Source organism: Condylura cristata, unplaced genomic scaffold (assembly GCF_000260355.1).
Source record: "Condylura cristata isolate star-nosed mole 26May11 unplaced genomic scaffold, ConCri1.0 scaffold00012, whole genome shotgun sequence".
In the NCBI taxonomy this organism is placed as follows: domain Eukaryota; kingdom Metazoa; phylum Chordata; class Mammalia; order Eulipotyphla; family Talpidae; genus Condylura; species Condylura cristata.
This window is the reverse complement of record NW_004567113.1, coordinates 21,069,905-21,083,086: the sequence shown is the minus strand read 5'-3', so window position 1 is coordinate 21,083,086 and position 13,182 is coordinate 21,069,905. Positions and strand designations below refer to the sequence as shown.

General features: G+C 38.0%; 1 protein-coding gene across 3 annotated transcripts in view; it reads left to right on the top strand.

Annotated features, from left to right (window-relative positions):
• SLC4A4 (solute carrier family 4 (sodium bicarbonate cotransporter), member 4) overlaps nucleotides 1-13,182 on the top strand; it is a 291,594-nt gene that overhangs the window by 93,747 nt on the left and 184,665 nt on the right. For 2 of the 3 annotated variants that reach the window (XM_004681227.2, XM_004681226.2), the window contains exons 4-5: nucleotides 299-459; nucleotides 10,432-10,611. In XM_004681227.2, the coding sequence (XP_004681284.1) occupies nucleotides 299-459; nucleotides 10,432-10,611 (341 nt within the window). Of the gene's footprint in view, nucleotides 1-298; nucleotides 460-10,431; nucleotides 10,612-13,182 lie in introns of those variants that run through there. The other variant, XM_012724181.1, reaches the window with a different exon arrangement.

Below are 13,182 nucleotides of genomic sequence, written 5' to 3'. Positions count from 1 at the left end.
AATGTAGTTAAATAATCATTCTTAAGATTCAGGATTACATATAGACAGATATAAAGCCAAGGATGGTTTGGCTCCTTTTACCTTGTTTTCTTTCTCTCTAACACTAGAGGAAGGAGAAGTCTAGTGACTGTTTGGTATATTTATAAAGGTAATGTAATTAACGATATAATAAGCTTTTAAGACTTTACAAAAGGAGACATTTTGGAAGTGGAGGGGGTGGAGATAGAGGGGTTGATGTTGCTATTTCCAGAGGCGGTTAGCAACTTTTAATTGCTGTTCACTGATCTCATGTTCCTAGGTGGATTAAGTTTGAAGAAAAAGTGGAACAGGGTGGAGAGAGATGGAGTAAGCCCCATGTGGCTACGTTGTCCCTTCACAGCTTATTTGAGCTGAGAACATGCATGGAGAAGGGATCCATCATGCTTGACAGGGAGGCTACTTCCCTCCCTCAGCTGGTGGGTAAGTATGTTGGTTTAAGTTCCTCTCATTTTCTCCGCATTACCGCATTACCTGTCTATCCACTAGTCGCCATCAACCTAGCTGACTTCTGCAGTAAGCAGAGTAGAATATTATATAATACTCAATCTCCTCTTTTTTTTTTTTTTTAAGTTTTATTTATGCATACAGAGGTACAGCCCAGAGGTGCAGGGGTGGTGAGAGGATTCACCAGATACAGAGAGGGGAGCAGACTGACAAAATACACTGCTGAGGGGAGCAGCAGGCAGGTCAGGAGAGGTCTGTTACGCCATGTGGGTCAGCTCCCTGGTGGGGCATCGAACTTGTGCTGAAGTAGCTGCAGCTAGCTTCATAGTGCTGTGCTTTAACCCGTTGGAGGGCCTCAATCTCTTTTTTATGTTATAAAACTAATATAGTTCTGTGCAGAAATTTTAAATTTTATTTTATAAAACTAATATAGTTCTGTGCAGAAAAGTGAATACTGAGAAGTAAAAATTAAAAAATTATTCCTCATACTTCATCTGCTCATAACCATTGTTAAAATATTTTCTTACTTCCATTTCCATCCAGTTTTCTCAAGCTTATTTTAAGTTTTAATTTTTTAAAATTATAATTGGGGTCATATTCTGTATGTAGGGATTTGCATCTACTTCCCTCACTTATTAATTTGCACTTAATATTTTGAATAGAAATCCTATCATCCTTGTGATGTTGGCAGTTTGGATACTAGATTCCTCTTACCCTTTAGCCTTAGACATTGCACTGAGTTTCTCTAAGCCTTAGTTTTGTCATCTCCAAAATAGCACATGAGTCCTCTGCAAGTAAGAGAACAGGCTAGTTCATGAATTGGGACTGACTTTTTTTTTTATAACAGTTTATTTTTACTTCATTTTGTACATTTTTTTTTTCTTTCTCAATTGTAATCCCTGTGGGTTTCCCATCACCAAGTTACCTGTGTGCCATCACCATAATCCCGTGCACTTCCTCCCCGGCCCTGCCCCCCCCCTTTTTTGATCCCATTCCCCACTCTACCCCCACAAAATGTCTCTGGTATATGGTTGTTCATTATTCTTGTTATTTTCTCGCCTGGTCCATTATACTCCTGCTATGAGTGAAACCATCTGATATTTTTCTTTCTCTTTCTGGCTTATCTCACTAAGCATGATCTTTTCCAGCTTCATCCAAGTTGCGGCAAAAGACATCTGTTTCTCTTTTTTGGTTGCTGAGTAATATTCCATTGTATATATGTACCACATCTTTTTAATCCAGGGACTGATTTTTGCTGGAAGTCAAGCTCTTTAGTGGTGTGTTAGTGATGTGTAGAGAACTTTTGCTTGGGGCAAGGAGCCAGCAGAATCTTATGGGTTAGTGATTAGACAGCAGCTGGGAAGTCATTGCAGGGCAACTTTGGCATCTTTTGCCAAAAGTTGTGTTAGTGTTGTACACATTGGAAGGTGAACAACTTGGGCATATATCAGTATGTTTCAAACTTACTAATGATTTTCATTTTCTTGCAAGAACCTGGCCAAATCAGCTTTATAAATTTTAGATCTTCAGGAGTGCTGAAGATCATGTTTCCCTCAAAAAAGAGGCGGAGGAAAGTCTACTTGTTATTCTTAAGCTCCATGACTGTGTGACCATTGGCCATGAGTGTGTGTTCGAGTGTGTGTTCTCAGTGGTTCAGTAGGGTGCCTTGGGGTTTTAAAAGGATGTGTGTCATTACCATGTGAAAGTGACCAGTAGGAAAATACCTGTGTAATTTCATATTTATTGTAAGATTTCTTCAAACATCTAGAGGCAAGAGACTTATTGATGGCATCTGTGCCTTTATAGACAATAGGAAGAGAGTGACATGGGATTGGAAGAAAAGATTGTCAAATGAGACATATCTAGCTGACATTTATGTATTCAGTTCTCCTTCAGAGAGCTTGTTAGATTTGCAAAGGAGTCCCACACTTTTCATGCATATGAGGTATTTAAGGTGCAAGTGGTGAAGGGAGAAAGACTTAAAGTGAAGATGTTGGGTGGACAGTTTTAATCAGTTCATGCATTTATTCAGCAGTGGCGTGTGAACTTCTGTAATGTATCAGATACTGTTCTAGGCCCTGGTATTATGTTTGCAAATCTAACAAGCTCTCTGCATAAGTGGGATCAATTATGAGTCCATAGCCACCTAAGTAGATATTAGGTAATGTAGGAAATGCTGTTCTCTGTAGAATTTTTCATATTAGACAAGGCAGGTAAAGCTGAAAAATGGATATTTGTCATTTGAGGAGAGATCTTATGTGATTGCCCCAGAGAAAGTAGAACTCATCTAACAGGTAGAGAAAAGCAAACATGGTTGGTGTTCTGGGTAATTTTTTTGTTTTTGTTTTTACTTTTTTTTGTTGTTGTTAGAAGTGACAAATGACAAGAAGGAGCTTTATCCAAAAAAAGTATCATGATTAGCAAAAGTTAGTCCATTTTTTGAGTGAGAAAATTTCTAAATTTCAGACTTTAAGCAAAGATGTCTGAAATTACAGAAGGTGAAAGATAAGCCTACAAGTGCATAATTGCAGGGCAGAATGGTGATTACACTAGAACTAGGTAATGGATAGGCAATCTAGGGAGAGCTGTGTGTTTAAGTGTCACTATAAATGTTATCACATTAGAAAGAATTCCTACTTGTTATAAAACATGTACTGCCTGAAATTTCATCAGAGATTTATTTAAGTCCAAAGTTTGTTCTCTAGAACATATGCACTATATCTGGCAGAGGTCATGCACTAATTCCATGAAATGTACAACACTAAGAATGGTGGATTAAAGTTGTGTTGTTAAATTAAAATCTGTTTCTGCAAGCAGTGTGACCAGGGGCAAGGCAAGTTACTTAACCTTAACAGTCTGGTCTCCTCTGTAAAGTCAGGATAAAGGTGGCCCTCTCGGGGCAGAATTAAATGAGGTGTAATATTGTTATATTCTTACATGTCTACCTAAGTATAAATGAGTTTATTCAGATTTTTCTATAGGGCTGAATATGGAGCCGGGGAGAGAGAGCTCATTAGAACTTCATGAGCAGGAGGAGAGTACATAGGTGTGGTGGACAGAACAGGAAGCAACACCAGGTTCTTTGCTGTCCTGGAACTGGTTAACAAGGGTGTTTAAAGTTAAATTGAATCATGTCCTTGGGCTTTTCTATAATCTGTCTGTGAGATCTTTATCACTGACAAATGACATTTTCAAGAGCTTCTGGGCCTCAACCACTTGTGGACCCTTTCCATGAAATAGAAAACAGAGCTCTACATTATATGGCCCCTCTAAGCCAATGGCTAAGGAGAAAGACTATATTTAAGAAGTGCTCATCAAGTAATTTACATTCTCACTTTACTTTCCCTAACTTTTCAATATTGACTGTGGACTTTTTCCTGTCCTTCCTGCATCGACTTAAATTGTCTTTAAAATTAGACAACACCCAGATGACTTTCTGGCATCACTCGGTGATATGTTTGCTCTGTAGTCCCTGGGGCAAACATACAAAAAGCCAGTGCTGTCATTCTGGAGTCGATAACAGAAGGGAACAACTCAGAAGCAAATGACACACATCACAACAAGACAAAGAACGAAAAATAAGGGACTGATTTTGTAGAAGTGAGGAGGACAGGCTCATTTAAAGAGAGTGTAACTATCTGAAAAGAAGTATTTAAAAATGCTCTAAAAGAACCAAAAACTTTCAGAGGGTTAAAATCATGAAGAAAAGCATAAATGTTCTATTTCTTTCTAAGGTGACAGGAGGTTTGCTAACTTGAAGATTTGTCATTATTTGATTATCAAAAAACCCTTTTCTGGCAGATGAAGTAGGGTTGTTTTGTCCTGAATTGTGCTGATAATTCATTGTTGAGGAATATGTGCCACTAAGTCTTCAGCTACTTCTTCCCTTCAGCTCAGTTTTACCTCAACAGATGAGCAGATAAAGACATAATAGCAAGTGCGATTATATCAAACAAACAGTAGTAGTATTTCTAGCCTACCTTGCCATACATCTGCTACCTCGGCTGCCTCTGAACGGCATCCCTCTGCACAGGTGTAGGGTGTGGAGCGCAGAGTCACCCAGCCCTGCGCCGCTGGTTAGCAGGTGTTACTTCTCACATTTATAGAAACAATTCAAACTAATTTGGTGCTCAACACATCTATTTGTTTTCTGCATGAATTACTTCTTAACGCCAGCAATAAGTAAACAAAAGAAAAATAAGGAGAAAGACAAATGCCAGATGATTTCACGAGTATATGGAGTATGGAGAAAACAAAAAACAAAGGAATGCACAAAACTAGAGCAAAAATACCCTGGCAGCCTGACTGTAGAATTGAAGCAACTAGAGAGGAATGGGGAGGGAGCCCAGGGGAAGTGGGGGGTACTAAGGGTGCCTTGGTAGTGGGTGTGGCGTGATAACATGCATCTTCAGAGGTGTGAACATGTATGTCTGAATCACATGGTATAAACCAATGTTACCTCAATAAAAAGTAATATAAAAAAGTGTGAGCTATTATAAAGGATAAGACATCATTTTCCTGGATTATTTTAAGTAGCTTTATTACTATAGTCATCATTATAATTCTACATTTAAAGAGTGTCAGTCGCGTATGACACCAGGTACATGGAACTTTCCTCCTTCTCTCAGTTAAAAAATAGTTCTAAGTCATTTCAGGTATTTTATTATGTTGAAAATGATTAAGAAAATGTCGCTCTATTTTTGGAGTTCTCATTTTTTTTATTTAAAGGCACTCCTTAGCTGTGCATGTTGGCAGATGTGTTAGTCATGTTGTTTCTTGCTTTTTACACCTTTTATGTTTTCAAAATGGTGATATACTTATTTTTTTATCACCAGACTAATGTATCTGTTCATTTAAAAATAATCCAGAGAAATATAATACTCCCAAATCAAAATACCTACTAATATAATCTTTCAGAGCTCTTCTTCCAGCATTTTTTCTGTATACCTGATTATACATAGATCATATTTTTAAAAAGTGGATTCTTCAGTATTTTAATCTTCCCATTATAACTTAAAAGTAGAGAATCTATTTATGGTAAATGACTTAATATAAACATACATGTCATTTACTGGCTGCAGAATTTTTAATAAGCAGTTATTGGGGATTTAACCTGCATTCAATAATTTGACTGTAAAGAAAAGAAGTGAATATTTTTAACTTGTGAAATTGCTAATTTCCTCATTTAAGTGTTTAATAGTGGAAGAAGATTCAAGGGTTTGAACATGTACTTGCCAAACAACCTTGTACTAGCTGTTCCTGATGCCAGCAGTATGCAGGATAGCCTGTTCCACACATCTGTGGCATTACTGGAGACTAGTTTTTTAATTTTGCTGTTTTGATAGGTTAACCAATATTTTTTTGTAGAAAGTTGTTTAAAAATATTCTGTTAGTGGCCCTCTCTGGTGGCGCAGCGGGTTAAAGCACAGCACTGAGAAGCTAAAGCCACTTCCGCATGAGTTCGCTTCCCGCCTTCCCCGGAGGTGACCACATGGCGTGGCAGACCTCTGCTGACCCGTCCGCTGCTCCCCTCAGCAGTGTACTTCATAGACCTGCCTTTTCTGCTCTCCGCTCTGTCTGTGGTGAATCCTCCTACCGCTCCTGCACCTCTGGCCTATATCCCAGTTCTGTATGCACAAATAAATAAATCTTCAAAAAAAAATATTCTGTTAGTGTTGAAGTTGTATTTTGAACCATAATATTATTTTTTAGGGTGTTAGTCCTTGTCACCTTTAGCATTTTTTCAGCTGCATGCCTGTCTTAGTCTCTGGTTTGTAGAAGCTTTACAGCATCCATCTGTCCACTTTTGTCGTTGTTAGGCTGAAAGCTTTCTTTTAAAATAAAAACTGTGTGTGATATGGAAAAAGATCTAATCTGTGAGTCAGAAAATCTGGTTTTACTTGGGGTTTTTGCCTCTAATGAGGCTTTGTCTACCAGCAAGTTGGCCTCTGGTGCCTTCTCTTTCTTCTTCTGTGTAACAGGAGGTTGAACTTGATAGTCTCAGAGATTACTTCCAGCTCTGTATCAGTAGAGGTGGCACTTTCTCTCTCAACCAGTAGTATCAGTGAAATCTTCAACACTGAAGGCTTAATTCCAGCGTTACTGTGAAGTGTTACTGCCCCCACTCTCCTTGAAAGCTTTCGTAGATTATGCTTAAAGAGATCCTTGAAATGTGTACCGTTTTATGGAATCTTAATGAAGGGCATAAGTCACACAGATGTTTTAACCTGTTCTAACTGGTGATTTCCAGGCATTAGTAACAAAGGGCAAGCTGTGCATATATACCAATGGTCTGAGATTACAAGGGAGGGCAAGATAGAGGGAGGCTTTGCCAGAGGGCAGATAAGAAACACTTTAATCCACAAACCTGGAATTAGAGTATGAGTTTGATAACACTTGCAGCAGATATGCTAGGGCTGTTTGTTTATTTTTGTGGTTCTTCTGTAAAATGGACTTTCCACACTAAACAAGACTTAAAGGCGAAAATAGTGGGGTTGAATTCTATAGCGCCCAATTATTTTACTGTGGAACAAAGTTGGTTGTAATTAGAGGATCAGTTCTGATAGTTTTTCTGACCAGGGTTTTGTGGTTAAAAATACTCAGAACTAGGGCCCTCTCTGGGGCTCAGTGGGTTAAAGCACAACATTATGAAGCTGTCTCCAGCCACTGCAACATGAGTTCAATCTCCAGCCAGGGAGGTGACCCACATGGCGCAGCGGGCCTCTCCTGTCTCACCTGCCACTTCCTTCAGCAGTGTATTTCAGTAGATCTGCCTATTCAGCTCCCCACTCTGTCTCTGGTGAATCCTCTTACCCAGCCCATTCTGCACCTCTGACCTGTACCCAGTTCTGTATGCATTTAAAAAAAATCTTAAAAAAAAAACAAAAAACTCAAGAACTAAAGGTCACTCTAAACCCAGAGCTTTCTTATGGGAGCAACCCTTTTCTGCCTGTCCAGGCTCACTACCATAGGGCCCTGGGTTCTGTGGCATTTATGACATCTGCATAGACTTGTGATGGGAATCCCGGATTTATCTTATGCATGACTCCCAAATAGTGTATTGTTCACTGTGTAAACAATCTGTGTTCAGTTAAGGACTACGAAGCCACTTCTGTGAATGCTTGTCATGACGATGGATTTTTGCCTGAGCAAAGCCCCTTGACTACCTGTAACTTCTTGCTGCAGAGAAAGCAATGCTTGGGAGATGGGGTGGTCCTACCAGTCCCCATCAATTTTCTTGTTAATTTTTGTTTTTGGTGGGGGGGAAAGCTTTTGTTCTTTTCTCTACTTTTGTGTAGTGAGAAATTTGCCTCAGGGGAAAAGTATTGAAGGGTACTAGGTGCACCCATGTACCTATCAATGTGAGCATGAGGGCCACTGTGCAGGGACAGAAATAGCACCTGCATACAGTAAGGTCTTTTCCTGCTATTGTTTATTTTGAACAGAGTCTGTGATATTTTGACCTGAGCCCAACCAATTCCAAACAGAGGAAGTGGCTACCCGTGAGGTAACAGAGTAGGATACACTAGGGCCACATTGATGCCATTGTGCTGGCATGCTGCAGCACAAGGGGCCTTGTTGCTTTCTATTAGAATAAACTTTACCTTTAGCAGAACCACCCAGGATCAAATTCTATAAAACATAATCATATTTCCTATTGAAACTTTTCTAAATAAAGAGCTAGTAGGGGTTTTATCTCTTTTGTAATAAAACTAAAATATGAACGTTTCATAGAAGGTTCTGTTCAGGTTATATTTTTAAATAAATTAACATTTTAGTTAAATCTAAACTGAAAAATACATTCCTTGTTAGAAAAGTCTAAGGCATAATTTTATAGTTTAATCTTGAATTAGTTGATCTTTATAGAAACTAACGTAGAGAAAGTTGTTTTCCTCTACTTCATCCTATGAGGTAAAAAAAAATATAACTTCATGGAAAAATTTGGGAGAAAAGATTTAAAAATCAATAACATAACTTTTAATTTTGCATGATCTCAAGTCTTTTCATAATTGTATTTCTGGAGACAGGTAGATTCCTCAGAAGACTGAAAATGGTTTCACCATAGTATCCAGGAGTTCCACTCTTAGGAATCTACCCAGGTCTACACACCAACACTAATTCAAAAAGAAACTTGCACCCTTGTATCCATTGCAACATGATTCACAATAGCCAAGACATAGAAACAACCTAAACATCTCAGAACAGGTGAATGGATCAAGAAGATGTGATACACACACACACACACACACACTCACAGACAATGAAATACTGCTCAGCAAACAAATAAAAAAGACAGATTCCATTTGTGGCAATATGGATAGAACTGGAAGGGATTGTCCTGAATGAAGTGATCCATACAGAAGAAGACAGATACCAATTGATGTCACTTATATGTGGAATATGGAAAAACCAAATAAAGTAAGACAAACTTTTAAAACAAATCCTTGAAAGCAAACCATAGATCCGAGGCATCCATGAGAGGGAGGAACAGGGGAGGAAGAGTTGAAATCAGAAAATGGGGTGAAGAGAGCACAGTGAATTATGGTGGAGGACTATGGGTGCTTTGGTGGTGGGAAAACTCTGGTGATCACACCTGAGGGGAGAAATCCTACATTGTGAAAAACTTGGCTATAAAATAATGACACCTTGGGTCCTCCCTGGTGGCGCAGCGGGTTAAAGCGCAGCACTGAGAATCTGAAGCCACTTCCGCATGAGTTCGATTCCCGCCTGCCTCCTGCCCCGGAGGAGACCACATGGCGAGCCAGACCTCTCCTGGCCCGCCCGCTGCTTCCCTCAGCAGTGCACTTCGTCATTCTGCCTGTTCTGCTCCCCACTCTGTCTCTGGTGAAGCCTCTCACCGCCCCTGAGCCTCTGGCCTGTACCCCAGTTCTGTATGAATAAATAAATAAATCTTTAAAAAAAAAATAATGACACCTTATTAGTTAAAAAATTGTATTTCTGGCATACCTGCTATGATAGACTACATGAAACTTAAAAACTGTGCTTTTTTTTTTTATTGTGACATTAATACTCAGTGCTGTATATGAATGAGAGGTGTAGATTTACACCTCTTCAGGTGCATGTTACCACTCTATGCACACCACCAAGAGCCCTTGGCCTCCACTGTTGTCCGTTGGGACCCCTCCTTCCTTAGATCGTCAGTCCTTATTCTCCCCTAGAATCTTTGTTTTGGTTTTGTCTTACCCTATGTTTTGTTTGTTTATATTCCACATATGAGTGAAGCCATCTGGTATTTGTCTTTTTCCTTATGATTTATTTCTTAGAATTATCCCTTCCAGCACCACCCATATTTTTGCAAAAGGTAAGAGGTTTTTTTTTTTTATTTAGCTGTTATTCCATACTGTATGTATACCACACCTCTTAATCCACTCATCATCTGTCCTTGGGTACTTAGGTTGTTTCTATAACTTGATCATTGTAAATAGTGCTGCAATGAACATAGAGTGTATACAGCCCTCTGAGTAGTGCTTTTACATTCTCTGGGTGGATATATTGGAGTAAGATTGTTGCATTCTGTGGTAGGTCTATGTTTAATATTTTGAGAGACTTCCAGACTGTTTTCCTTAGGATCTGGACCAGTCTACATTCCCACCAACAGTGGAGTGTGTGAAATACTTTAATTTTACTTTTTTGTTTTATTGAAAAATGTATATTTCTGACTTACCCTGTTACTTATGGAAGAATATGATAGTGTGAATTCACTGTTAAGAAGGTTTGAAAAATTGAACAAGGCAATTACTTTTCTCCAATCATATGATCACCAGTGGAATGCTTTGTATTCTCACATATGTGAGATATGTCGATATCCCTGTGCCTTTCAGTGGGAATATTGATACCAGATGTAAGGATGGTATCCATGAAACTGAAGTTGAAGTGCAAAATGAGCTTTGTGGTCTTATGACTGTTTCTTTTTTGTTTTTGTATCAGAGATGATAGTTGACCATCAGATTGAGACAGGCCTACTGAAGCCAGACCTTAAGGATAAGGTGACCTATACTTTGCTGCGGAAGCACCGGCATCAAACCAAGAAATCCAACCTTCGCTCCTTGGCTGATATTGGGAAGACTGTCTCCAGTGCAAGTAGGATGTTTACCAACCCCGATAATGGTAATGCAGGGGCCAGCTGGCTGCTGCTCTCTCTTCCTCAGTGTCACTCACCTTTACTCCATCTCTGTCTTCTCTTTTTAAAATCCCTCACCATATTTCTTTTTCCAAGTTCATATGCCACAACCATTTCACAATACCCCTTTATATCCAATTGGGCAGGTTTGCAATCCTGTTGGAAAGATACAGTGCGGTTGTAGGCAGCAGTGCCAAGTTGACTCGCTTGCTTCATATACATCTGTTGATTGACCGAGATGGTTTGGTGACAACACGGTGGTGAAAGAACTGAATATTTCATATGAATCAGCAAACTTGTAGATTTTTGAGTATGTCAAGGAATAATGCTTTTGGACGTGGTGGTTTGTCAGAATTAGGAGGATAGACTAAGATATGATAAATGTCCTGAAATCTAGCATCATGATATATTTGTTTGGTATATGAAGTGGTAGCCATCCCAAAAACAAACCATCATTTAAGTAAGGTTCAATATTATTTTTACCACTAAAAAAGAAATCTGTTCTTGTTACATGATGATTGTAAGAATAAGTATTAAGAAAGGAATATTAATCTCCTTATTTAGCAATAGGAAAGGCACTGCAACTTATTTACACTCTTGCATTTACTAGAATTTCCTATAAAGTGTTTATCTTCTCTGTGTGTATGTGTATGTGAATGTTTCAAGTAGATTTCATGATGGGGTCCAATCTGAGAAGGGAAATGTTAATTTTTATGAGGTATAGAAAATGGTGGAAAGAGTTTGTGAAGCATTGGGGCTGGTGGAACTGTATCTTCCATATCACCCTCAGTCTTTTTTAATATTAGTAGAAATGAGTAGGTAAGAGTATCTAATTCATTACCCTCAATTCTACATTCAGAATAACATAAAACATGCTGTTACAAAAAAAAAAAAAAAAGGTACACTAAGTGAATTGTTAAAGTGGATTCTAACTCAATCATTTTGTATGTGGAAATTCAGTTTTCTTAATATTAAAATTAATGACTGGCTGGACAGCAGCTTACTATTAGCAAACTCTGGTGTATTTTTGAGCCATTCCATTACTGTATTTTCTTATGACTATTTTGTCTTTAAGTAGAACCAATGAGAAGTTCTTTTTTATCAAGAAACCTATGCTACCATAAATTTTTTTAAGCAAAAAAAAAAAATTAATTTTTAAATAAAGTTAAAATACTCTGTACCTAAAAGGAAGACTCTAACTAGATCATCCCCACTCTAACTTCATGGTCCTGGTCATTACCTGGAATACTGCTGCTGACTGGAATGTTTTGTTTTATTTGTGTGTGTTTTCCCACTGTTTTAGTCGTTCTAATTTTGTCTTTGAAGAGAAGGATGGTCTAATGGCTAAAAATGTTTGGGATGAACAGTTTGTTGTAATTGATGTCACAAATGTTTCACTTTAAAAATAACACGTTTTAAAAATTATGGCAATAAAACTAAAAGTGTAATTTTTTATATAAGTTTATTTTTACATCATTTTTTCTTCTCAGTTGTAATCTCTATGGGTTTCCCATCATCAAATCACCCTGTACCATCACCATAGTCCAGTGCATTTTAAAAGTGTAATTTTTAACATCTTATTATCCTCTCTCTCATAGAAAGTAAAATTGCACTTTTTCACAAAATTGGTGACAGAATAAAATAGAGGAAGTAAGAGAGTGTGCACTGTTTTCAAATACAGCTGTATTTGTAAAGAGAAGAGAAATAAAAATATCAGAGTAAGGCACCTTCTTCCAGTGTGGTGTGGGCTTCATTTTCATGGAAGTTCAGGCAGAGTAGAAATTAGGAATAGATGGCTCTTTGAGGTCAGTATCTTGTGCTTTAGGAGAACGTGTTTAGATGAGGAATATAATTATAAGTTGATATTGCTGGTCATTTCAATATTTTAACCTACCAGTAGAGCTTAGTACTTCAGAGGAAATTTGAAACTGACTCATCACTCACCTTTTCACTTGTGAAATGTTATCTACACTGGGCAAAAAACAAACTGGAAGAACAAAACCTTGCCTTTACTTTCCAGCTCTTTAGTTTTATCAGATTACCTCTGCAGCATGGATTATGAGTAGGCCCTTTAAAGTCTTTGTGTTATCTAGCTCCTTTTAAATATCTAGAGGGAAGTTCAGCTTTAAGAGATCCAGTTTTCTAGAGGTACTTGTTCTTAACTTGCAAACTTTATCACTTAGGGGTTAATACTTAATATCTTTTAACTATTCTCATCTGCTCTGATAATAAATTTCTAAAATAATGACTTACATAACTGTTGTTACTATTTTAATAAATAGGAATCAGTTGTAGTTGTACCTAGAGTCTAGTAGCCCTGTGTAAAACCTAGATAAACTGAGGTTAACTTTGTCTTCTATCATAGGGTAGAAAATAGCATCAGTGACATTGCCAGTCCTAGTGATGATAGTAGCAATGCAATTAATAGTTGAAATTATGGAGCTACTTCAGAATTGGAAAAATATTCACTTTCAGTAATACGCTGGAGCTGCCTCTTATCTACACACAGAACCAATTGTTACTAGGAATAGGAATTTTGTGAGCTGGTTGTTAAATAA